General features: G+C 47.5%; 1 protein-coding gene across 3 annotated transcripts in view; it reads left to right on the top strand.

The window, feature by feature from the left end:
* LOXHD1 (lipoxygenase homology PLAT domains 1) overlaps positions 1-27278 on the top strand; it is a gene marked incomplete at both ends in the record, with an annotated part of 209235 nt that overhangs the window by 93972 nt on the left and 87985 nt on the right. For 2 of the 3 annotated variants that reach the window (XM_079717301.1, XM_079717300.1), the window contains 7 exons: positions 3046-3122; positions 5307-5503; positions 7920-8112; positions 11960-12120; positions 14436-14904; positions 15364-15518; positions 17612-17745. In XM_079717301.1, coding sequence (XP_079573427.1) covers positions 3046-3122; positions 5307-5503; positions 7920-8112; positions 11960-12120; positions 14436-14904; positions 15364-15518; positions 17612-17745 — 1386 coding nt within the window. The remainder of the gene's footprint in view (positions 1-3045; positions 3123-5306; positions 5504-7919; positions 8113-11959; positions 12121-14435; positions 14905-15363; positions 15519-17611; positions 17746-27278) is intronic. The other variant, XM_079717302.1, reaches the window with a different exon arrangement.

The following is a 27278-nucleotide window of genomic DNA, read 5'->3' as shown; positions in this document are numbered from 1 at the left end:
ATAATCTCTTCAAATATTTTCTCGGGTCCTTTCTCTCTCTCTTCCCCTTCTGGGACCCCTGTAATGAGAATGTTGGTGCATTTAATGTTGTCCCAGAAGCCTCTTAGGCTGTCTGCATTTCTTTTCATTCTTTTTTCATTTTTCTGTTCTGTAGCAGTGATTTCCACCATTCTGTCTTCCAGGTCACTTATCCATTCTTCTGCCTCAGTTATTCTGCTATTGATTCCTTCTAGTGTATTTTTCATTTCAGTTATTGTATTGTTCATCTCTGTTTGTTTGTTCCTTAATTCTTCTAGGTCTTTGTTAAACATTTCTTGCATCTCCTCGATCTTTGCCTCCATTCTTTTTCCAAGGTCCTGGATCAGCTTCACTATCATTATTCTGAATTCTTTTTCTTGAAGGTTGCCTATCTCCACTTCATTTAGTTGTTTTTCTGGTGTTTTATCTTGTACCTTCATCTGGGACATAATCCTCTGCCTTTTCATTTTGTCTATCTTTCTGTGATTGTGGTTTTCATTCTGCAGGCTGCAGGATTGTAGTTCTTCTTGCTTCAGCTGTCTGCCCTCTGGTGGATGAGGCTATCTAAGAGGCATAGAAAATGGATTCTGGTATCTTGCTGAGGTGTGTGGTGATGGCATTTGCTGCTTCAGGACCCAGGAGGACTCTGAAGAACCTGGAGGTAGAACCTGGGCTCACAGACTGCTTCTTTTTTCACCTGAGCTATTATTTTACTCCCTGGGAGAGGAGAACAAACCAGGCCTATTTATCAGAACTTCTCTGCCAGGATCAGGGAGTGGTGAGCATCTTAGCTATGGTAGGTGTGTGTGTGTTTATGTGTGTGTGTGTGCCTACGTGTGTACATGTGTGTTTAGGTGCATGTGTTTATGTGTGTGTGCATGTGTTTATGTGTGTACATGTGTTTGTGTTTATATATGTACATCTGTGTGCACACATGTGCATACTTGCACATTTTTGTGAGCCCAGGGAAAGAGTAATAAAATCTCCAGCAGACTGGCTTATCCATTTAGCAACATCTCACTCTGAAACTGGGCTGAAGTGTTTCAAGCTGAAAGAAAATGACTATATTTGGAAACACCTATTAATATCCTGCAAGTATTTAGGTGGAAACTGAAATGACAAGTCATGGTTTCCTCTGCTGCTGGGGAGGGCCTGGGGATGGAGAAGTGGTGGAGAGAAAGAAGGGAGAGCAGATGGGATTTTGCAAAGGCCAATGGCTTGCTGACTATCCACCCTCCCTGTCCCTGTGAGCACACTGACAGGGCCACATCACTGCCTCCTCCTCCGTGGTCTCCAAGTCTGTGGGAGATGCTGCAGTGACCTCAGCAGGACAGTCAGAGGTTGATTGAGGAGCTCTAGCCAGCACTCCCTTGCTCCCCAAAATCTCTCCCTTACCCTGTCATCAAAGCCATGAGTTGGTACCTTCATGTCTTATAATCTCAAACGGTTTTTGCTGTTCTAGATTCACAGCATGAAAGCTCATGGGAAGCATAACAACTTAATTGTCAGCTAATGTTTTTTTTTTAATTGAAGTATAGTTGATTTACAATGTTGTGTTAGCCTCAGGTGGTGATTCAATTATATTTTTCAGATTACTTTCCATTATAGGCTATTACAGGATATTGAGTATAGTTCCCCGTGTTATACAGTAGATCCTATTGCTTATCTATTTTATGTGTAGAAGTCAATGGTAGCTAACAGCCAGCTGAAAGCAAGGTCCCATGGAAATGTAAGATCATGTGCTTAGGGAGGAAGGGTGAGAGAAAAAAGATGGGAGAGACCACAGTGTTGCCTGAATTGACCCTGGGGAGGGGGGCAGTATATTGGCAGAGAAGACTGTGGTTTAGAGAAGCTTGAGCTCCATGCTGGGAATGCTGGGGAGGAGACAGTGCTTTGACTTCCTTTGATAGGTTCTGTGGCCCAGGAATTGCCTCCCTCTAGGGAGTATAATAGGAGTGGGCTGCAAAGACAAGCACCAAGATGTAGACAAATGGTCAAGAAGCAAGTACCTTAGTTTCCCCATTGCCCTGGAGAACACTGAGGGTGTCTCTTCTCTTGCCATCAGCCCATATCACAGACTGTCTCGAGTACTGGGGCCTGGATAACTCGTGCTTGCACGAGAGTCTGATTTCCCAGCCTGGGTCTCTGTGCTCTGTGGGAGCAGTGCTTTTCAGGCAAATTGGTCCAATGTCTTTTCCGCTGGCAGATGCCACGGCCCAGTCCGACATATTGTTGAGTCATAGCCATCAAATCCCAGCCCTGCAGGGTCCAGACCCAGCTTCTCCTTGTTGGCAAATCTCATTCATCCTTGAGGACTCATATCAGTGGCTCTTCACCATGAGCCCTTCTCACTTCTCTACACTTCTGTTGCACTTACTTTGGTTTAACATCCATCCTTGTCTTGGTCTCCAGTACCTCAGCCAGTCTATCTGCCTTCTTAACTAGACTGCAGGTTCTCCAGGGGCTGAGCTGTGTCTTATTCATCATAGTGCATGTTCTCTGCCTTCTCCCCACCCCAGAGCTCCCATCACAGTGCCACTCACATGATGGACTCTTAGAAAAAGAGGTGGGTTTTTTTTTTTTTTATGATGATGACACAGGTGTTCATGGCTTTTAGGAAAGACTCTTTACCATGATTACCAAAGTTCCACATCAAGTGACCCTGCCACCTCTCCAGCCTCATCTGCCAGCACTGCACCATTCACTCGTTCTATTCTATCCACACTGGCTGGCTGTCTGCTCCTGGAGGCTCCACTCCATTCTAGCATGTTGTTCACTCTGAATACACCTCCCTCCTCTCCTGGTTAACTCCTTGTCATCCTTCCAGTCTCAGCCAGATATCACCTCCCCAAGGCAGCCCTCCTTCCCCAGTCTGGGTTGGGATCCTTTGTTCTGAGCTCTGGTAGAACCATTTCCCTTTGCTGAGTTCAAAGCTCTGGCCTCCTGGTGACTCTGCATGAATTGTGTGATGGTTGGTTGTCAGGCTGCCCCACTCAAAGAGCTAACAGCCCCTCGTTTGCCCAGCAGGTGGTTGGACAAGGATAAGGATGATGGGCAGTTGGTCCGAGAGTTGCTGCCCAGCGACAGCAATGCAACACTGAAGAGTAAGTCATCCTGAGGACAGGTGGTAGGTGTGCCCTGGGCAGGACAGATGCCCTCCCTTTGCTGCTTAGAAGGCAGTTGGAGAAAGCACACACCCTTCACTCCACGGAGGCAGCACTGGGCAGGGTAGAGAGGAAGAGGCTCTGAGGGAGGATCTGGAAATCTGTCTGTCTGCGCTGTGCACACAGCCACTTTATGGCCCTCAGTGTGGGGCCCTGACGCATGTGGGCCTCTGTCAATGAGAGTAACAAGAGCAGTAACACAGGCTAATGTTGCCCATTGCTGGGGGTACCTATCATTCAGGGCCTGGAGAGGATAAACACGTTTGGAAGGGGCTGTACAATGAAAACATTGTTTTCAATGCCAAGAATTATCCTGGAGGCCTTACAGCTTTCCTTAATGGTGTTATTTCTTCAAGTGCCTTGGTTTGATCATGAGCATTAGACAAAGTTTAAAAGAAACATATCCAGAATCCTCAGTAACACCAACACCTCATTTCTTTTACAAGACCTCATATTTATCATTTATTATCTCATGTGAGCCCTGCGATAACCCCAGAAGGTAGGCAGAGCTGATGTTGTTATGCCCATTTGTCAGATGGGGACACATCTGGAGGAGCTAAATATCTTTGTAAGGTCAGATAGAAAATTGAAGTGTTGGAATTCTACATTCTCTGAATGAAGAATTACAGAATTTAAGAACTAGGATGATCCTTAAGAGATGAACTAATGACCCCATTGGATACACGACACATGCCTGTGGCAAGGGAATCTCCTAGTACAGCCAGGTGTGCACCCAGCAGTGGAGCTGGTACCAGTGCCCAGGAGTCTGTGCCTTCCTGCCTTGCCCTTCCCACTCCAGCAAGTCCTGCTTTACCACATGGATAGGACCCTTCAGGCTCTCCACTCCCAAGTCAGAGCTTTTGAAAGGATTTAGATGGAAAATGGTGTAAAGAAGAGGTCTTTTTTTCTCAGTTCCTGCTATATCTTTACAGCAAGAAGGACAAAAGCCACTTCCTTGGTGCCCTCAGGTGTCCCTGGAGGAGCTGAGCTGGGCCATACCCACAGGTCTGGCCTCTACCAGGGCCTGGAGGGTCTGTAGGGCTGCCCCCGCAGCAGCTGTGCTCAGCTGCCTTTCTCTGAGTCTTTTTTGCCAGTGCTGGAAGGCCCTGAGACAGCCATGCACAGCGGGTCTTGGAACTAGCATCACTTGCCTTCTCAGTGCTTCCCTCCTCATTCCCAAGACCCATACCCTGCAACAAACCTATAGGACTTGGGCTCGTGGCTCAGGTTATCCCAGGACTTGCCTTTTACCAGGCATTTGTATCCTCCCTTGTGGACAGACAATGAAGACCTTTCTAGGTCATAAGATGGAGTAACATCAGCATGGCATTTCGGTTGAGAACAGGGCCAAACGGGGTCCATGTTAGGGTTTCACTCATAGCTGACTCCTTCTTCTTTTTTTTAATATCTCCAACTATTTTACTTTAATATATAAACATCAATACATAATAGTTCAAAGAAAGTAGTTGTGATTATTTCAATATCATGCCAGAAACTTTATTTGATAAAACTCAGCTTCCATTTCTCAATTTTCTCAATTTTTAAAAAATGAATACAAGGTTACTTTCTTAAATGATTGTGTAAAACACAACTCTCAAATATGCTTAATGTTGAATGCCTAGTGTTTAATGCTAGGCTGGCTCCTTCTTAACTGTTGCCATCTTGAGCCAAATACATTATCTTCTGAAGCTCAGATTCCTCACCTGTAAAGCCGAGGTCAGAACACTCAGCGCTAACACCGTGTAAACATGCTACACACTGTCTGCAGGGAGGTAGATGCTCCCTTTGCCTCAGTTTCTTCATCCATCAGACAAGAAATTGCATGAGGTGTTTGCTTTAAATCCTTGTCTCTTACATTTTAGTATTCTTTGCAAGCCTTACTGTTCCCAGTGCATTCACACCCCGTGGGGCAGGCCAAGCAGGTATTAGAATTCTGATTTTGAGATGAGGGGGGCTGGCGAGAGACAACCCCAGTCTCAGGGTTACGTAAAGAGAGCAAGACCCTAGGGTCCCAACCCCCAACTGAGCGCCCCAGCCCTGGCGGAGCGGCCTCCTGCCCCATGCTCCCTCCCGCTCACCCTGCACTAAACCCTCCCTTCCTGCCTCCTGCCTCGGGCTGTTCAGACTTCCGCTATCACATCAGCCTGAAGACTGGGGACGTCCCTGGGGCCAGCACAGATTCCAGAGTCTACATCAAGCTCTACGGGGACAAATCTGACACCATCAAGCAAGTTCTTCTTGTCTCTGACAACAACCTGAAAGACTACTTTGAACGTGGCCGGGTGGATGAGTTCACCTTGGAGACCCTGAACATTGGACCTGTAAGTCTTCTTCCTGAGACCACATGATGGCATCTTACCCGTTCACCTGTGTGTATCTGCACATGGATTCACACACACACACACACACACACACACACACGCACACTCGCAGACACACAGATGAACCCATTTTGAAGGAAAAAAATGCCCAGGGGCACAAGTAGTGAAGTACATTGTTTTCCAGTTATGACCTAGATCAGCAGAAGACATGTGAACAGTGGTCAAGCTTCCAGAATCTCTTTGGGGCTTGAAGATGTATTCTTAGTGGCTGTAATCCCAACATTTCCTTTACCTCCATAGCCAGGACTGATGGACCTGGGTCCCAAACACTGGAGAAGGGGACAGTGGTGTACATGGAAGGAAGAGAGGAGGAAAAGCTGTAAAGAGGGGCTGAAAATACTTCCCAATTCCAAACTAGAGTGTGTATCAGAGTGACGCTCAGGAACCCTGTTTCAGTGTTTACTCCCAGGCCACACCTGAGAGACTCTGCCTTAGAGGATGGGGCCTCCAAGAGTCTCCCTCCATCATGTCTCCAGGTGGCCCTGCTGCGAGGGGTCTGAGCACTTCACCTGGAGAAGTGTGGATCTGACTGCCTGCACTCAAGTGTTGGAGACTTTTCTAGCAATGTCTGAGCTGGGCTTCATGTTATCACCTGCCCGTCTCAGGCGGTGGCTTGTGGAAACTGAGACGGTTACAACCTCCCCTTTGCTAACCCCTTCCCCTCTTGGTGAGCCTCACCTTATTTCAGGTGCTCTGGGGAATGATCTCATGTCAGTCATTTATATCTTAAAGATAATGAGCTTAAATCAAGATTTTCCTTGATCAAAATGTATTTACATTTTAAGCTGAATTAATAATTGTAGACTGAAACGCTGTTTGCATTACTAAGGATTTCTGGCAACAGCCAACAGATAAATGAGACATCTGAGGGATGGGGGAGGGCGTTTGGGCCCTTCTTGTGTTTCTGAAACCCCCTCAACAAACAGTGTGGCCAAGAGGGTGGGAGCATGGTTTTAGGCTGCTGACTGCCTGGGTCTGAAGCCCAGTGTTTCCACGTACCTGCTGTGTGCAAGTTACTTCATCTCTGTTTGCCTCAGTTTCCTCATTACTATCAAAAGGGATCCCAATGGGGTTGTTATAGCATTAACTATGTTAGTAACACCCACATGCAGTAGTGTGTTCAATAAACACTAGCTGTTATTGACTGAACGTCAGCTCACGTCCGGTGCTGGTCGTTGTGGAACTGACAGGCAGTCCCTGCCATTAAGGTGCTTTCTGTCACACCAGGTAGAAAATACCTGTCCCAGTCTTTGCTCTGTCACAGTCCCAGCACCGCAGAAAGACAACGAAGCTCTCCCATGCCCCTTGGCACACACCCCAAAGGCTCTCAGGCTGTGTCTATAGATATAGTTGGTCTCCTTCCCACAATTCCAGGGGATCGGGCTACATGCACTCAGCTGCGATAACGTTTCTGTTACCAGCTGCAAAGGTGCACTTAGTATGCACAAGAGTGAGAGCAAGGCTTACAGGGACAATTTTCTAAATCTAGCCTTTGGGCACCAGACTCACAGCAAGCGTCGCTCCTCCAAACGACCACAAAGAGAATCTAGGGGGTGCTGGAAGGGATCTCAAAGGCCATCTGATATTTCCATCTGAGGTTAGAATTGCCCTGTATACAGCATTTCAAAAAAAACCATAAAAGTCATTTGAATGTTGAAGAGCTAGGTACATTTAAGGATGGTAACATGATCATTTATGCGCTCATCTGTGTTACTTGTGGGCAAAGATTAACATAAAATATAAAATAGTGAAGCAACTGAACTATGGAGTATTATAGGGAAAAAATGCACCTCAGTGCTGAGAGAGGAGGAATTGCACACAGAATGACAGAGCCCTGAGGTTGTCTGCCTATTCTGTCACCTATAGGATGGGTGTGTCGAAGAAGACATGCAAAAATATGTCCAATAGTGTATGGTTTCAAACAAAACAAAAAGCCAAATCACCAACGTGGCTATCAGAAGCTGACGGTTAATATTTTGAACATTTGCTTTCTTGTGCATTCATCACGTTCTTAGGAAATCCACCACCTAACTTTCAGTATGTACTGGAGCTTTCAAAGCTCCTGCCACAGCTGTTCCCACACTTGTTTCTCACAATGTACCCAGGAGGTGAGCTGGACTAAAGACTTGAGGACAGAGGCTCCAGGCAGGAGAGGTGGTGCCCTGGTGCCCTGGCTGGCTGCTGGCAGGCAAGCCTGGGACCCAGCCTCCTCCTGCTAAGTCTGTGCCTCCCAAGGAACTGGACACCGGGTTGAGGAGGGCCATTTGTGCCGGTGTTTGGGGGTGGGTAAGGATGGAGTGATGAAGGTTTCTACACAGTGGCTCCTTGCTCACTTGCACCCTGGGTTTCCTTCCAGATCAACCGGCTGGTGATCGGGCATGACAACACGGGCATGCACGCCAGCTGGTTCCTGGGCAGCATCCAGATCCATGTGCCCCGCCAAGGCAAGCAGTACATCTTCCCTGTCAACCGCTGGCTGGACAAGAACAAGGCCGATGGGCGCCTGGAGGTGGAGCTGTACCCCAGCGATGTCGTGGACATCCAGAAACGTAGGGAGGTGGCCGTGGTGGGACCGTCAACAATGTTCCCCGTAGGGTGGGGCAGCAGGGAAGGAGGAGGGACAGTGGGCGACTTGGGTCTTGTCTCAAAGGGGGGAAGCTTCCAGTTGTCCCTGGTACCAGGGTTCTGGGAGGGAAATGGGGCTCCTTTTACAGATGAGGAAACTGAGGACTCAATGGATAAAACATTGTTTTCGGGGATAAAGGCAGCAAATGACTTTATTAAGAAATATACTTTCTGGGAATTCCCCGGAGGTCCAGTGGTTAGGGCTCCATGCTTCCACTGCAAGGGACATGGGTTCCATCCCCGGTCGGGGAACTAAGATCCCACATGCTGCATGATGCAGCCAAAAAAAAATATATAGCTGTCAGCCCTGTGTTCAAGAGGAGTTTGAGAAATAGTCTTCCCCCTGGGAAGATTGGTGAGGAGATAAGCTGTTTATTCATTTATTTATTCAATAAATATACGTTGAATGTTTCTCTGTGCCAGCGCTGCCCTAGGCTTTGCAGAGGCAACCATGAGCAAAACAGACCAAACCCTTGTCCTCATGGACTTTACATTCCACCAGAGGAGACAAACAATAAATACATAATATAATGCCAAGAAAGAGCTAGAAGAAAAGGAAGCAGGATAAAGGGTTAGCAATGGCAGGGGGTGAGGGACCTTTTTGGACAGGGTGGTGACATCTTTGAATGGAGGTGAAGTTCAAGGTGATCTGGCCACCATTGCACATGATGTGAGAGCCATAGATTAGGTAGGGGTCAGAGAAACAAGAGGTTATCTAGAGGGTCAGGAAGACCGTGGGACCAACCCTGGTACAGACAATGTCCCTTCCCGAGGACCTGTGCGTTTCCGCACCTACCCTGAAAGCAGTCATCCAAGGCTCACTCCCACAGGAAGCTTCTCTGAGAAAGAACCCACTACAAACTCAGCTCTTCCTCTTCCAGAGCTCCTTGTGTCTTTTCATTGAGTGCATTTTCTCTCCCCAACTAACCTGTAAATTCCTTAAGGGCTGTGTCACATATATACAAAGCATATACACATGCTTTGTAATGGTACCTGCCAGTATGGAGAATTAACTCCTTCCCTCTTTTTATGAGTTAAAACTTGATTTCCATCATAGTAATACAGGTACTAGTTAACAAGATAAAGATGAAAAAGCAGGAGTTTCCTTACCTACCTCTTCCCTCAACCCATCCCCTTTCTTCAGAGGTAACAGGTTTTTAATTACTTTAGCTTTTTCCTCTGAAATGTATCTCCATATTTTCAATAATATGCTTACCAATTTCTTGATTTTTCAGTCATAGACATTAATTATTGACTTCCTACTATGGAAGAGGAGGATTTAGCTTTTTTAACACAGGCTCATGTGCATGCATGTGCACATGCATGCACACATACAATCCCCTCCTTCCAGCCTTCAATAATCAATATTTGATTTGTACATTATTATAACCATGTAAATATTCTTCACTACTGACACCTACTTATAACAATTATATTTAATTTTTATACAACTTTTTGTTTTTTCTGGAGTTAATAATAGCCTCATTTATTCATTAGCAGAGTTTTCGATATACCCATCTATATTTCTATATACCCATCTGTATACCCACCTATCTGCATTAGTGTGCTAGGGCTACCATAAAAAATATCACAGGCTAGGTGGCTTAAGCAACAAAAATGTGTTTTCTCCAGGTTCTGGAGGCTGGAAGTCCAAGATCAAGGTGTCAGCAGGTTGGGTTTCCTCTGTGGTCTCTGTTTGGGCTTGCAGATGGCCACCTTCTCACTGTCTCTCACAGGGTCTTCGTGTGTGCATGTGCATGTCTGTGTCCTAATCTCTTCTTACAAGGACACCAGTCATTGGATTGGTGTCCAATGTCCCACCTTAATGGCCTCATTTTAACTTAATTACCTCTATGAAGGCCCTGTCTCTAAATACAGTCACATTCTGAGATACTAAGGGTTAGAGTATCAGCATATGAATTTTGGGGGTACACAATTCTGCCATTACACCATCTTATCTCCATCTTCCCAATAGAACTAAAATTCTTTTCATATGTTCAAACCCAACAGGAATTCTGTTGATTTCCTCTCTGCACTCTTCTCCCCCACTCCCTGTCTCAAGGGAAACTCTGTCCTGTTCTCTAGGCTGCCATGCAGCTGTCCTTTGAGACTTCCTTTCTACTATCTTTTGGACATTCCATTCTTCTCTCATCTGGGTCAAATCTCCTGTTTCCTGGATTCCATGCCTTCCTTTGCTTTGGTTTATTCCCTCATTTTAGAGGGAACACATTCTCCACTGCAATGGAAAATTTGAATGTCTGCAAATGTCTTTGGTCTACTCTCACCATTGATCCATAATTTGGCTTGTTAGAGAATTCTGAGTTAGAACTCAGAGTTTAGAAGGAATTATTCTACCATCTTCTAGCTCCCAGGGCTGCATTTGGGAAGTCTGATGCCATTCTGTTACCCAACACTTTGGGTTTTTTCTCTCTAAAAGCCTATAGGATCCTATTTTTATCCCTAGCATTCTGAAATTTCATGATGTCCTCACTGCCTTTTGTGATTTTAGTTTCATCCAATCTTCTGGGAACTCATGGGCTCCTTCAGTCTCGAAGCATTTTTTAGTTTTGGGAGCCTTTTTTGTATTTCTTTCTTTGACAATTTCCACCTCTCTATTTCCTCTGTTTTCTTTAGAACTGAACTTTTAGTGAGATGGTGGACTTCCTCTGATTTTCTTACCTTTCTATCATTTGTTCTTGGGAAATTTCCTTTTTGTTCTTCAGAACTGTCCTTGACTTTACCCTTGCTTTGGAATATTTTATTTCAGCTACCACATTCATTCCCAATAGCTGGCTCTCGTTCTCTGAATGCTCATTTTTATCTATCCTAATTTTATATAATCCTGCCTGCTATTGTTCTAAGAACCGAGAGAGGGAACTGGGTTCAGGGTTCTCTCCATTCAGAATGCCGGCTTTTCCTGAGTCCCCCTGTTGTCCATCTGCTAGCCCACCCTCACTCCCAGCTGAGGCCAATATCTCTAGCTCAACTTCTTCAGGCTCTCAGCTAGTCCTCTTGTTTTCAGCCCCCAATTTCTCACATTGCTATGGTAGTGGGAGATCCCTCATCTTGTTGAAAATAACAGTCTTAACTTGAAAAAAGTTATGATTTTGTCTTATAACTTTGCTGAGAGAGCAAGTCTTGTAATAGTCACTTTGAATAAATATGGTCCCATAGTTCTGGGAGACATTTTGCTCTCCTATGGGAAGTGCCCTCTAGGAGTAAATACCTGTAACACATTTCCACCCTCTAACAGCTTGATCAAGTATTACTACTTCAAAATACAGACAATTCTCTGTGTAGCTGTATCTGTTGATATCAGCTGAAAGGTGCATATATTTAAATGAAAATTGTCATTTCAACCCCTCCTCCTTTACTGAAAATAAGGAAAAGAAACAAACACACAGCCTTTTACTTCTTTCTGCACTGTGGTGTCTGCCCAGGGGTAGGCACACAGCAGAGGGTGCCAGCTGGTGTACTGACTACTCTTCGTCCCTGGTTCCAGAGGACATGTGTGACACAGAGGATAACTGAGCTTTGGAGTCTGATGGCTTGAGTTTGCCATTTCCACCACCTACTCCATTCTTCTAAGCCTCAGTCTGGCAATCTTCAAAATGGAAATAATGGGGCTTATGATATTGATGGGAGGGTTGGATAAGATAATGCCTAAGAAGCACCAGACACATGGTACAGGCTTGTGAAGTGTTTGCTTTGTAATGATTATTACGACTGTTATTACTAAATGTCCCATTTCTCCCTCATGTGCCCACCCAGTGATCCACTACGAGGTTGAGATTTGGACAGGGGATGTGGGCGGCGCAAGCACCACTGCCCGAGTCTACTTGCAGATCTACGGCGAGGAAGGCAAGACAGAAGTGCTCTTCCTCTCCAGCCGCTCAAAAGTGTTTGAGCGGGCATCCAAGGACATATTCCAGGTGTGTGTGGGCAAAGCAGTGGGGTTGTCAACAGAGGGCCCAGCAGATGTCTGAAAATGTTGGGATTGGTTCTCAGCCCTGGCTTCTTATTAGAATCACCTGGGGAGCTTTAGAAAAAAAGGCTGCCTGGTCTACACCTGCATCAGTTAGATCAGAACCTTTAGGGTGGGATGTGTTTTCTGGGAATGTTTCTGAATGCTTTACCAGAGATACTAATGTGCTGCCAATTCTGAGACCTGCTGGAGCAGGTGATTCTAATTTAGCAAAATACGGCACGAGACCCTTGGTTACTACATTCATTCCCAGCCTTGGCCTCCGATTCTACCACTCACTCAGCCTGAGGGCAGGGCTGTGCCTCCCAAACAGGATACTGGGAGGCTTGGGGTCTCCCAGCTGTGTTCTGAGGGCCCCAGACCTCCTCACTTCCCTTTGAGTAGAGGAGGAAAAGAGATGAGAGTGCGAGCATGTTGTTGGCAGGAGAGGAGGGAGGATGCAAGGGTGGTGCCCCTGGGGGCGGCCCATGAATGTTTTATGTGGGACATGAGTGCATGGGTGCATGTGTGTGTCTGCAGACCTGTGTGTGCATGAAGCGTATTCATGCTGGCTCGTCTATGAGTGTCTGTGTGCCACAAGCAGCTTGGCCCTCAGCAAAGAGTCCTAACCCAGTGCCTGGCAGAGAGGGTCCTGGCTGAGCTGGGCCAGTGTCACAGGCGTCTGGAATGTTAGCACTGAAGGGGGCCTCCTGGAGTCCAAGTCCTCATTACACTGCTGAGGATGCAGAGGTCCGAGCGGTTCACCTCTCTGAGCCTCAGCTTCTTTATCAGCTCAAACCTAGCTTCATAATACCTGCCTGGCCTGCTTCACAGCCCCTGGAAAGATCAAAATAGTCAAAGTCAGGGAAAGTACTTGGGAAATCAAGTCATGGGGATGTAAGAGCAGGGCATCTTCTGGATGTGAACAGACTGCATGGCTGGATATGGTGGTGGCTGCATTCACGGCTGGGCAGACAGATGGGGGAGAGGGGACAGGAAGTGAGTTGGCTTGCAAGGATGCTGTGACCTGGAAAGCACTAGAGGGGAGATGGAATGTGCTGAAGAAGGGACTTACCGTATCCAGAACCCATCCCCTGTGTAGCTGAGAAGAATACATTCCTCTTCCTGGGGGCCCTGGGCTCCATTCTGGCTAATAATTTTCTCACAAAGGTGGTTTTGGCTGCATTGTGGCTTCATAAACCGGGAGTCAGAAGGCCCGAGTTCTCATCTAGGCCTGGGCTCCAATTATGGGACACTGAACAACTCATAGGACAGCCCTGGGCCTCAGTTTCCCCAGCACACAAGCAGAGAACTGGTGGGACTGGGCTTTGGGGATTGTCAAACACCCAGGCAAGGGCCCATCAGCACAGGGAGCCCTAAGAGTGGCCTGACCGGCAGGAACTCCATGTGAGCTGTCCCCTGAGCTCTGCGGGGGCCAGACCTCCCCTCAGTATGAGGCTCAGAACAGAGTGGCAGATGGAAGGTCAAGGACCTGATCCTCTGAAGCAAAGCTAAATCCACGGACACTGCCCTTTGAGCCAGCCACGTGCTAGGCCCAGTGGGAGAGAAAAGCAAGAACGAACAGTCCCTGCTCTCAGGAATTCCCACTTGATGTGCAGACACCAGCGCACATGGGCAAAGAGGGCATCCAGGCCAGGCCAAGCTCTGGGCCCCCTCCCCTCTGAGCTCCCAGGGAGAGGAGAAGCTGGTGTGTGGGAGGGGCCTGGGGGAGACTTCCATTTTTTAAAAAAATAACACTTATTTTTTGCTTCTTGCAAAGTTTATATATAATTAATGCTGAAAAAAAATGTTCGGAAGGAGAACACAGAAAAGCACAAACTAAAAAAAATAAAGTAATAATAAAGCTCAGGAATTAGAATGAATAGGTTTTAGAGGTAGAGGAAGGAATGTGAAGGCATTCTGCGTGAGGGAACAAAGATGAAGGTATGGAATTAAAAAAAATAGGAATGGGTGTGATGTGCGTGGTGTGTTGTGTGTGTGTGTGTGTGTGTGTGTGTGTGAAGGGGGGAAAGAGAGAGAGAGAGGGAGGGAGACCATCTTTGCCCTCTGTACAGGGGTTTAGAAGGACACCCGCTTGGGGGGAGGGGGAGGCGGGAAGGGAAACCAGGCTTTGCGGGCACGAGAGGAGGAGCCGTGGCATCTTTGAGCTCAGAGGTCCCAGCCTCTTCATCCCACGCTCCTGGCACGAGAGGCGCCAGGCTCCTCAGGGGGCGGGGAGGATGCCACCCTCGACCCCCAGCCACTGCCCCGCGCTTTGAGCAGCTGGAGGCGGCGGACGTGGGCCCGGTCTTCAAGATCCGGCTCGGCCACACGGGCGAGGGCTTCGGCCCCAGCTGGTTCGTGGACACCGTGTGGCTGCGGCACGCGGCAGTGCGGGAGGAGGACCTCACGCCCGAGGAGGAGGCGCGGAGGAAGAAGGAGAAGGACAAGTTGCGGCAGCTGCTCAACAAGGAGCGTCTGAAGGCCAAGCTGCAGAGGAAGAAGAAGAAGAAGAAGGGTAGCGACGAGGAGGACGAGGGGGATGAGGAGGAAGAGTCCTCGTCGGAGGAGTCCTCGTCGGAGGAGGAGGAGGAGGAGGAGACCGAGGAGGAGGAAGAGGAGGAATTCGGACCCGGGATGCAGGAGGTGATCGAGGAGTACAAGTTCGACGCCCACCGCTGGCTGGCCCGGGGCAAGGAAGACAATGAACTTGTCGTGGAGCTGGCGCCCGCGGGCCGAGAGGGTCCTGAGCGTAAGCCTGAGGAGGTGTCAGACGGTCCCCTGGCGGGGGTGGGGGCCCAGGGAGGGGGAGGGGTCCAGCTCTCCTCTCACGTGGGGGGCCCATGGCTCTCCTCACCTGCCCTCTCCTGAAATGCCTCCACGGACAGTTCTTTGGCACTGGGGTTGGCATTGCCCTTGTCCTGAGACTCTTGGAAGGAGCCCTGGTATAACTCGCTGTAACGCCACGTGGGGGACATCGCTAGGAGGGTTGCTGACTGTGAGTTTTGCCAGGACTCTCAGCCTCTTGGGCTTCATGGCAAAGGGAAGTCTTGGGTAGGGAGGAGGGACGGGTTCAATTCTAGGTTAGTGTAGACGCGGGTGTACCCGGAGGTCCTTCCTACTCCCACCATCTGACTGGATCAGACGGGTTGAGCCTCAGGTCCACCCCGAGGCCCAGGTGTCCTCAACACTGTGTCTTTTGTGTCCCCAGCCAACACCTACGAGGTCCAGGTGATCACGGGGAGTGTGCCCAAGGCCGGCACTGATGCCAATGTCTTCCTGACCATCTACGGGGAGGAATATGGGGACACGGGAGAGCGGCCCCTAAAGAAGTCGGACAAGTCCAACAAGTTTGAGCAGGGCCAGGTAGGGCTCGGGCTCTCTGACCCCAGGCGATGGGTGGGACCCAGATGGAGAGAGCCCTCTGGTGATTCCTGAGGCAGCTCCACCCAGTACAGCACTGCTGTGTCCAGCGGTGTGCTCTGTTCAATCCAGCCAGGTAGAATGGAAGTGCCTCTTCTGTAAGCACCGGCACTTTGTGGTGGGGACGTATGAAAGACACATGTGGGGGTCAGTGCCAGGAAGCCCACAGCAACTAACTGGAGATGGTATGGGTAGCAGATGCTCAGGTGCTGAGTGAGTGGGGCAGGGGTTCAAGGAGGAAGTGCTGACTGTAAGATGGTGCTTTGGGGGAAACTTAGTGAGAAGGAGGGATGTGAACTGGGCCATGGTGTATGACTATGGTGTCCATGTCTAAAGATGACAGTGAGAGGTGTTCTCTGAAGATGTGACCACATGACAAAGACGTGGGGGTGGAAGTGTGGAAGGCCAGTTGGAGGACAGTGGGTCTTCTCACTATGCTGTGGTTAATGCCAAGCCATGGTGGGCGCTGCCTCTGGGAAGCTTGACGGGACCAATTTAAGGGGTGAGGGCATGAGAGCCTTGAAGGACAGGCTGAGAAGCCCGACCTGCATCCTGAGGCAGTGACGCCACAAAGGCTTTTGAGCATTTAGAGAAATGCATACCTCTCCCTCTTCTAGGATAGTAGGAAAAGCATGGAAAAATACATCTGTCATTCTTGTCCTTTGAGATTTTACTACATCCTCTGGCTAGACTGTCTCTCTTCTCACCTTTCCCATTTCTACCCCCATCCCAAAGCCAGATTCCCTTATCAACACAGAGGAAAACCAGAAATAAACCAAATCCATTAAAAATACTTCTGGGCTCATTGCTTGATTTATTTCAGGTATCCCCTGCTTTTTCCTTCAACACTGCCTTCCCATGACTTGAGAATCAGGATTTATTTCTGTGTTTCAGTACTTTCCTTTAAAAATTATAGCCACTATGATGGCTGGAATTGGAAGAAAATTGCTATAGAGGATGTAACTGGTACAGCTAATGAAATTTGAATAGGGACTGTATATTAGATAATAGTGTGTTGACCTTAAGTTTCCTGAATTTGGTAATTGTACTCTGATTATATGAGAATGTCCTTGTTCTTAGAAAATCTATGTTGAAGAATTTGAGTGGAGGATCATGATATCTGCCATATACTTCCAAATGATTCAGAAAAAAAATAGAGAAAGGGTAAGAGAGTGTGGGAGAGAAAGCAAATGTTGCAAAATCTAAGTGAAGGGTATACAAAATTTCAGTGGGTCCTTGTATCATCTGCTTCCTCCAGTGCGTATGTGTATACTTGTATTGTACACAGTCTCTCTTCTCACCTGAACGGTGAGCAATCCAAGTCTTACACTCCGAATTCTGTCAGCCACTCTAGATTTGCACTTTGGCTTATAGTAGGTACTTAATTAAAATTTATGGTTGAAGGAGTTCATGCACGTATGTGCACACGCAGCACATGGTCTCAGCACGCACCCAAGCAACAGGTCGTACACACACACACTCCCCATAACACAACTGGGAGCACCCAGCCAACCTGTTTTCTCCTCTCCTCCTCTCTTATGGTCACCTTCGTCACCCTCCTACTCCTCCCTCCACCTTGTGGGACACAGTGAAAGTGAGACCTCCCTGGTAGGGGCAGGTGTAAAGACAATAGTGCAATAGGTGAAGGGAATTAAGAGTTGCAAACTTCCAGCTATAAAATAAGTAAGTCACAGGAATGGAATGTACACATAAGGAATATAGTCAATAATGTTGTAACAACGATGGTAACTGGTCTTTATGTGGTGATCGTTCCATAATGTATAAAAACATCAAAACACTATGTGGTACACCTGACACTAATATAATATTGTATATTAATGATAACTCAATAAACAAAAACAAAAACCAATAGAGTAGACCAAACACCGGACAACTGACTACATTTTCCATTCCCCCTTCCCCCTGATGCTTTGGGTCTTACAGCCGGTCTCAGGCTGCCCCAGGTCCTGGGAGGGGGAAGCTGATGGCGAGGTGGGGAGGGCTGCCCCCCAGTGTGCTACTCTGACCCTTCCCAGACAGACACCTTCACCATCTACGCCATTGACCTTGGCCCCTTGACCAAGATTCGGATTCGCCATGACAACTCGGGCAACAGACCAGGCTGGTTCCTGGACAGAATAGACATCACTGACATGAACAACGAGATCACGTGAGTGGGACTGGAGGGGAGGGAGGGAAGGCCATGCCTGCCACTAAGTAGTCATGGAAAAAAGGGTGGGGGTGGGGTGGCTGTGATGGGTGAGGGTGGGGGTGGGGTGGCTGTGGCGGGTGAGGGTGGGGGTGGGGTGGCTGTGGCGGCTGAGGGTGGGGGTGGGGTGGCTGTGCTGGGTGAGGGTGGGGGTGGGGTGGCTGTGGTGGGTGAAGGTGGGGGTGGGGTGGCTGTGATGGGTGAGGATGGGTGTAGGGTGTCTAGGATGTAGGTTTAGCCCATGGAGCTGGCTGGGTGGGCATTGCCTCCCTCTCCTTGAGCAGCCCCTCAGCTGCTGGCCCTGTCAGGTCACAGTCTGGTAGGATGTCCAATCCAGTTCTTGACTCCATCATTTCAGAAAGTCAGGTTTTCTGTCCTTGCCATGGCCCAATCTCCATGGCCAGACTTAGAACCCAAAAGTCTCTCCATGTACAAAGTGACTTCCAGGACATTGTTTTAATGTTCTAGACTAGAAATAAGCAAACTTATGCTGTAAAGGCCAGAGAGCAAATATTTTAGGTTTTCAGGGCCATTTGGTCTCTGTTACAACTGCTTGACTTTGCCTTTGCTGCAGAAAAGCAGCCATAGACGATGCTAAGTGAATTGATGTGGCTGTGTTTCACTAAAACTTCATTTATAGACACTGAAACTTGAATTCCAAGTAATTTTCACATTTCACAAAATATTATTGTTTTTAGATTTTTTTCAACCATTTATTTATTTTTTTTTTTTGCAGTACGCGGGCCTCTCACTGTTGTGGCCTCTCCCGTTGCGGAGCACAGGCTCTGGACGCGCAGGCCCAGCGGCCATGGCCCACGGGCCCAGCCGCTCCGCGGCATGTGGGATCCTCCCTTACCGGGGCACGAACCCGCGTCCCCTGCATCGGCAGGCGGACTCTCAACCACTGCGCCACCAGGGAAGCCCTCAACCATTTAAAGATGTAAAATCTCTGCTTAGTTTGTGGGATGTACATAAGCAGGTGGGCCAGATTTGGCCCACAGGCCATAGTTTGCTGGCCCCTGCTTCAAATTCACAACTAGCCCCAGGAGCCAGGCTGGGAAGGGTGAAGGAACCACACCCCAGGAAGACCAGGCCGCAGCCCCAGCGTCAATTTGTGCCAGAGCCAGGACCAGGTCTCCAGACCATCAAAGATGAATCTGGTGTGTTTCCACCACTAGGCCACATTGCCTTTTGGGCAAGAGAGGCCAAAGGGCAATAGACAGGAAAAAAGCCTGGAAATGTGGTGGGGAGGAGCGGAGGGATGCAGAGAAGAAAGCAGACAAGATATTGAGGGGGTTGTGGGGTTGCCGAGGGCCTGCCAGTGCCTGGAACATAGCAGGCACTTAAGTCCATATTTGTTGAATTAAGCAGCTCCTTGGCCTGCAGCCCGGTGTCTCTTGAAACATGCCCTCTTCTTGAGCTGCTCCCCTCTGTTCAGGGCAGGGACTGATGGGACTCACCCCATCTCCCACCTCCACCCTGCCCCACCAGCCCAAGATATTACTCCAGACAGGGACACTGAGGCACAGCTCACACACAGCCTGAGGTTATGGATTTCCATGAGGTCATCATGGTGGCACAGAAGGGTTGTGGGACTAGCCCATGGCTGGGAACCAGGGTCCTGACCTGGGGTAGGTCTTCTGCCAGAAACTCACCAGGTCACCCTGGAGAAGTCGCTCCATCTTTATGAGCTTTCATTTGCCCTTCTGATAAATGGGCTTAAAGATGTCAGCCCAACTTCTCAAGATGTTCTCAAAATCTAAGGCATTTAAGCTTGACAAGGATAAAGTGCTGCAAAAAAAGTAAGGACAGGGACAAACTGTGAACATTCTGGCTTCCCCTTGAAGCCTGGTTAGGATCAACTCTGTTCAGTTGATTTGGCATTTCTAGGCCAGCCCAACAATTTTTAAATTATTGTAGCCTTATAATCTATTTTAATATCTGTCCGTACTTGTCTTCTTTCATTATTCTTCAAGAATATTAGCTGTGCTTACATTTTCAAATCAAAATATTAAGTGATTTAAAAAACATATCCTGTTGGAATTTTAATTGTTTTGCTGTTAAATGTATGTGTGGAGAATTGCATATTTAGAATGTGAAGTGCTCCCCCGAGCACACGTTTCCACCTATCCAAGTGTTTCTTTGAGGTACCTCAGTAGTGCCATTTTCTACACATTGTCTGCCACTTGCTACACATAGGCTACATGTTCTTGTTACATTTATGCTCATGTGGCTTATATTTTTATCACTCTTGTGAATGGAACCTTCCCTTTACTCCTCTCTCCTCTTCCCCTCCCTTTCTCTTTTTCCTTCCTCCACTACTCGCTCCCCTCACCTCCTCCTCTTCCCTTGCCATCCTTTCTCATTGGTGCTGTACAGTTTCTTTTCTTTGTTTCCTTGGTATTGAAGCAGCAGTAAGGGCTCTGTGCTGAGCCAGCTCCAACCACTTGCAAGTGGAGAGAGCAACTCTGAGCAAAGCCTGACCTGGGAGATAGACGTAAAATCATGGGAGACTGGTTCAAGATGGTGGAGTAGAAGGATGTGCACTCACTCCCTCTTGCGAGAATCACAACTAACTGCTGAACAATCATCGACAGGAAGACACTGGAACTCACCAAAATAGATACCCCACATCCAAAGACAAAGGCAAAGCCTCAATGAGGTGGTAGGAGCGGTGCAATCACAATAAAATCAAATCCCATAACCTCTGGGTCGATGACTCATGAACTGGAGAACAATTATACCACAGAAGTCCACCAATTGAAGTGAAGCTTCCGAGCCCCACATCAGGCTTCCCAACCTCGGGGTCTGGCAATGGGAGGAGGAATTCCCAGAGAATCAGACTTTGAAGCCTAGCAGGATTTGATTGCAGGACTTCGGCAAAACTGGGGGAAACAGAGACTCCACTCTTGGAGGGCACACACAAAGTAGTGTGTGCACTAGGACCCAGGGGGAAGGAGCAGTGACCCCATAGGAGACTTAACCAGACATACCTGCTTGTATTGGAGGTTCTCCTGCAGAGGAGAGGGCAGCTGTGTCTCATCACGAGGATAAGGACACCGGCAGCAGAAGTTCTGGGAAGTACTCCTTGGCATGAGCCTTCCCGTAGTCCACCATTAGCCCCACCAAGGAACCTGTAGGATCCAGTGCTGGGTCACCTCAGGCCAAACAACCAACAGGGAGGGAACTCAACCCCACCCACCAGCAGACAAGCCTATTAAAGTTTTACTGAACTCTGCCCACCAGAGCAACACCCAGCTCTACCCACCACCAGTCCCTCCCATCAGGAAGCTTGCACAAGCCTCTTAGATAGCCTCATCCACCAGAGAGCAGACAGCAGAAGCAAGAAGAATTACAGTCCTGCAGCCTGTGGAACAAAAACCACATTCACAGAAGGACCGACAAAATGAAAAGGCAGAGGACTATGTACCAGTTGAAGGAACAAGATAAAACCCCAGAAAAACAACTAAATGAAGTGGAGATAGGCAACTTTCCAGAAAAAGAATTCAGAATAATGATAGTGAAGATGATCCAGGACCTTGGATAAAGAATGGAAGCAAAGATCGAGAAGATGCAAGAAATGTTTAACAAAGACCTAGAAGAATGAAAGAACAAACAAACAGAGATGAACAATACAATAACTGAAATGAAAAATACACTAGAAGGAATTGATAGCAGAATAACTGAGGCAGAAGAACGGATAAGTGACCTGGAAGACAGAATGGTGGAAATCACTGCCACGGAAAATAATAAAGAAAAAAGAATGAAAAGAAATGAAGACAGCCTAAGAGACCTCTGGGACAACATTAAATGCAACAACATTCACATTACAGTGGTCCCAGAATGAGAAGAGAGAGAGAAAGGACCCAAGAAAATATTTGAAGAGATTATACTCGAAAATTTCTCTACCATGGGAAAGGAAATAGTAACCCAAGTCCAGGAAGCATAGAGAGTCCCATACAGGATAAACCCAAGGAGAAACACAGTGAGACACATAGTAATCAAATTGACAAAAATTAAAGAAAAAGAAAAAGTATTAAAAGCAACAAGGGAAAAATGACAAATAACATACAAGGGAACTCCCATAAGTTTAACAGCTGATTTCTCAGCAGAAACTCTACAAGCCAGAAGGTAGTGGCATGATATATTTAAAGTGATGAAAGGGAAGAACCTACAACCAAACCTACTCTACACAGCAAGGATCTCATTCAGGTTCGACAGAGAAATCAAAAGCTTTACAGACAAGCAAAAGTTAGGAGAATTCAGCACCGCCAAACCAGCTCTACAGAAAATGCTAAAAGAACTTCTCTAAGTGGGAAACACAAGAGAAGAAAAGGACCTACAAAAACAAACCCAAAACAATTAAGAAAATAGTAATAGGAACATACATATCGATAATTACCTTAAATGTGAATGGATTAAATGCTCCAACCAAAAGACACAGGCTTTCTGAATGGATACAAAAACAAGACCCACATATATGCTGTCTAAAAGAGACCCATTTCAGACCTAGGGACACATACGGAGTGAAAGTGAGGGGATGGAAAAAGATATTCCATGCAAATGGAAATCAAAAGAAAGCTGGAGTAGCAATACTCATATCAGATAAAATAGACTTTAAAATAAAGAATGTTACAAAAGACAAGGAAGGACACTATGTAATGATCAAGAGATCAATCCAAGAAGAAGATATAACAATTATAAATATATATGCACCCAACATAGGAGCACCTCAATACATAAGGCAACTGCTAACAGCTATACAAGAGGAAATCGACAGTAACACAATAATAGTGGGGGACTTTAACACCTCACTTACACCAGTGGGCAGATCATCCAGACAGAACAGAACTGGAACAAAAAATCCTAAAATTTATATGGAGACACGAAAGACCCCGAATAGCCAAAGCAATCTTGAGGGAAAAAAACAGAGCTGGGGGCTTCCCTGGTGGCACAGTGGTTGAGAGTGTGCCTGCCGATGCAGGGGACATGGGTTCGAGCCCTGGTCCGGGAAGATCCCACATGCCACAGGCCAACTAAACCCATGCACCACAACTACTGAGCCTGCTCTCTAGAGCCCGTGAGCCACAACTACTGAGCCCGTGTGCCACAACTAACTGAAGCCCATGCACTTAGAGCCCGTGCTCTTCAACAAGAGAAGCCACTGCCATGAGAAGCCCATGCACTGCAACGAAGAGTAGCCCCCACTCCCCACAATTAGAGAAAAACCACGCAGCAACGAAGACCCAACACAGCCAAAAATAAATAAATAAATAAATGAAAATTTTTTTTTAAAAAAAAGTGGTGCTGGGAAAACTGGACAGCTACAGTACAGCTACAGCTACAGTAAAAGAATGAAATTAGAAAATGCCCTAACACCATACACAAAAATAAACTCAAAATGGATTAAAGACCTAAATGTAAGGCGGGACACTTTAAAACTCTTAGAGGAAAACATAGGAAGAGCACTCGTTGACATAAATCACAGCAAGATCCTTTTTGACCCCCCTCCTAGAGAAATGGAAATAAAAACAAAATAAATAAATGGGACCTAATGAAACTTAAAAGCTTTTGCATAACAAAGGAAACTATAAACAAGACAAAAAGACAACCCTCAGAATGGGAGAAAATATTTGCAAATGAATCAACAAAGGATTAATCTCCAAAATATATAAACAGCTCATGCAGCTCAATATTAAAAAAACTAAACAACCCAATCAAAAAATGGGCAGAAGACCTAAATAGACATTTCTCCAACGAAGACATACAGATGGTCAAGAAGCATATGAAAAGCTGCTCAACATCACTAATTGTTAGAGAAATGCAAATCAAAACTACAATGAGGTATCGCCTCACCAGTTAGAACGGGCATCATCAGAAAATCTACAAAAAACAAATGCTGGAGAGGGTGTGGAGAAAAGGGAACCCTCCTGCACTGTTGGTGGGAATGTAAATTGATACAGTCACTATGGAGAACAGTATGGAGGTTCCTTAAAAAAACTAAAAATAGAATTACCATATGATCCAGCAATCCCACTACTGGGCATATACCCTGAGAAAACCATAATTCAAAAAGACACATGCACCCCAATGTTCATTGCAGCACTATTTACAATAGCCAGGTCATGGAAGCAACCTAAATGCCCATCGACAGACAAATGGATAAAGAAGATGTGGTACGTATATACAATGGAATGTTACTCAGCCATGAAAAGGAACGAAATTGGGTCATTTGTAGAGAAGTGGATGGACCTAGAGATTGTCATAGAGAGTGAAGTAAGTCAGAAAGAGAAAAACAAATATCATATATTAACACATATGTGGAATCTAGAAAAATGGTACAGATGAACCAGTTTGCAAGGCAGAAATATTGACACAGATGTAGAGAACAAACATCTGGACACCAAGGGGGGAAAGCGGGGTGGTGGTGGGGTGGGGTGGTGGTGGTGGGATGAACTGGGAGATTGGGACTGACATATATACACTAATATGTATAAAATAGATAACTAATAAGAACCTGCTATATAAAAAATAAATAAATAAAATAAAATTCAAATAAAAAAAAATCATGGTCGTTTAGAGGAAGTAAAATTAGAGGAACAAATCTCCTCTCTCTCTGGAAGAGACACCATCTTCCCCGTCAGTGCCTGTGGCCTCCCATGACCTTTATTAGCTCAGGAATAAGGCCTTTGCAGCCAGAAGGGTAAATGAACACTGACCTCATCCCTCAGCTGCCCCTGGACCCAGTCACATGTCTCCATGCAAACTGACTCCACCCTGACTCCCCTTTGCTGCTCATGCCCCACCCCCAATCCATCGCCACGGTGTCAGAAAAGCTCAGCCAGACCCCTCTCCCCATCTTCAGCACCCCCTGGTCACAGCCTCCTGGCCGGTGCCTCTGCTTCACCCAGACCCTCCTAGCGTCTACAGCCATCCAGCCCTTAAGCCACATCCCTCCTCTGTTCACACCCCGCAGAGGCCTTCTTGGTGATGAAACTCGGGGCCCAGCAGCCACACAGAGTGTAAGGGGAAGAGCAGGGGCACAAACCCAGAGTTCTGGAATTCCAGACCCACTCTGTTGCTACGCCGCTCTTCCAGTACCACCAGTTGACATACCTGATGTGCTCCAGCCTTTATGCACAAAACGGGAAAGGCCACACATTAAATACATTTTACAGCGTTCAGTTTTGCGATCCACTCCTTCCAGTTTAACTTTCAAGTGAAACTCGTACTTTTAGTGGCCCCGAGCTTTGTTCCAATGCTCAGTTTAAACCTCCTGCTGACCCAACCCCTGGCTCTTCCTTCCATGGCCCTTGCTTAAGTGGAGTGGTGGGCATACCTGGCCAGAACACCTGCATGCCTCTCTTCCCCTTCGCTCCTGAAAAATCCCTACCTACTCCCCTCTGCAGACCTGCTTGAGCAGGAATTATTCCTGTGGGAGGAAGGGGAGGGGCCAGTAGGCGCAGTCCTCCACTAGACCTCCTGTGAGTGCTCGCTGTTGCTGTGGGGATAGAGGCTAAACGTCCAGCGCTCAGGCCCATCCTGGCTCCGGCTCTGGTTCTCCTGCCTGCGGAGGCTGCAGCCATAGGCGTGCTAACGGCCTTTAACTTCATGGTGCAAGTATCTCAGGGGCCACGGGGGTGGTGCCAAGAAGCCAGGCTCTGATTCCCCGCGCATGCGCTCTTCACGGGTGTGGGAGGGCTTGTGCCTTCCCCTCTTCCTGACTTTTTTCTCTGCCAGCATCAGTCTCCCCCAGCTCTTCCTTTATGCATCTCTCTCCCCCTGTCCCTGTCCTCCTCCAGCTTCCCATACTCTCATGACTCCACCTCGGCCCCAACCCCACTCTTTTCTTTATTTCTGTCTCTCTCCCTTAATCGGCCATAATTTTTTTTTTTTTTTTTTGCAGTACGCGGGCCTCTCACTGTTGTGGCCTCTCCCGTTGCGGAGCACAGGCTCCGGACGCGCAGGCTCAGCGGCCATGGCTCACGGGCCCAGCCGCTCCGCGGCATGTGGGATCTTCCCAGACCGGGGCACGAACCCGTGTCCCCTGCATCGGCAGGCGGACTCTCAACCACTGCGCCACCAGGGAAGCCCGATCGGCCATAATTTAGAACTAAAGCCTATTATTCATAAATTAGTAAAAGTTTAACTTTCCCACTCATATATTTGAAAGGCAGAGAAGTGGAACGATATACATTTTCCACTTAAACACTAATTTCATAGCAATTTGGTTTATATCTCCCAAGGTTGAGCTCCTCCCACCCTTTAAATCCACATCTCTCAATACACAGTTGCCCCTCTGTGCCCCATCCGAGCCCCTGGGCTGAGGTGGCATCCTCTGGCGCTGCCCCCCTACCATGCTGATGTCGGGAAGCAGTAAGGACTGTAGGAGGATGTGGGGCTCAGACAGGGACGAGACCCTTGGCCTACACTGCTCCCACCTCTCCAGACTCGACCAGGCCCTGAATGCATCTTATGCACCTGGACAGTGGTGGGGAAGGGGTGCAGATGGGGCTGTAGAGATGCGCTGCATCCCCAAACCCTCTGAGTTGTTCTGTAAGCTCAGGGGCCCAGTGGGAACTGTCCAGCCCTCAATCTCCAGAGATCCCAGGCATGGACTGAAGAGGAAGAAAGGAAGCGTAAGAAGAATCATCATGATCTTCACAATAGTTTTAGCAAATTCCTAACCAAGAGCATACTAAGAGCCAGGCATTTTTTTTAAGCACTTAAAAATGTTTGAGTCATGAAATTCTCACAACCACCTATGAAATAGGCACTATCATCCTCATTCTACAGAGGGTTGCCTGATAAACTGCAGAATGGCCAATTAAATTTGAATGTCAGATAAGCAATGGATAATGTTGTAGTATAAGTATGTCCCCAATACTAGACAGGACATACTTATATTGAAACATTATTACTTGCTTATCTAAAATTCCAATTTAACTGGGAGTCCTGTGATTTTATTGGCTAAATCTGGCAACCTTTGCACAAAGAGGTAAAGAAACTTGTTCAAGCTCACATGACTGTAGGCAGCAGAGCCAGGATTCAACCCCAGTCTGGCTCTAGAGGCGAGTCCTCAGTTCCCGCACCCTGCTGCCTCTCCCCCCAGCCTTCTTTCCCTTCTGTCCAGGCGCCTTCCTTGCTCTGCGTTCAGCCTCTCCACTGAGGAGTCTACCTTGGACCTCCCTTCCCTGGGTGGTGCCCGCTGTCTGCTGTGCCAGCTCCTTAGCCATACTCTTTGCACCTTCCAGAAGCATAATTGGGTCATTCCATTAAAATCCACTAATTCAGCCCTTGGGTATGAAGCCCCTCCTATGTGTACAACATTCTCTGCCAAAGTGGCCCTGGCTAACAGGTTGATTCTAGAAAAGGCTGGAACAGTCCCCAGAAGGCCCTTTTCCTCTAGATTCTTCCAATAGGACCCTGATTGAGGGTTTGCTGTGCTCCAGGCACTGTTACCCAGCCATTTTCAGTGGGGTTGTATGGAAACC

The sequence above is a fragment of the Hyperoodon ampullatus genome (genome assembly GCF_949752795.1).
Source record: "Hyperoodon ampullatus genome assembly, chromosome: 13".
NCBI classification, from domain to species: Eukaryota; Metazoa; Chordata; class Mammalia; order Artiodactyla; family Ziphiidae; genus Hyperoodon; species Hyperoodon ampullatus.
Note: the sequence above shows the minus strand (reverse complement) of the source record. Positions and strands in the feature narration are given on the sequence as shown.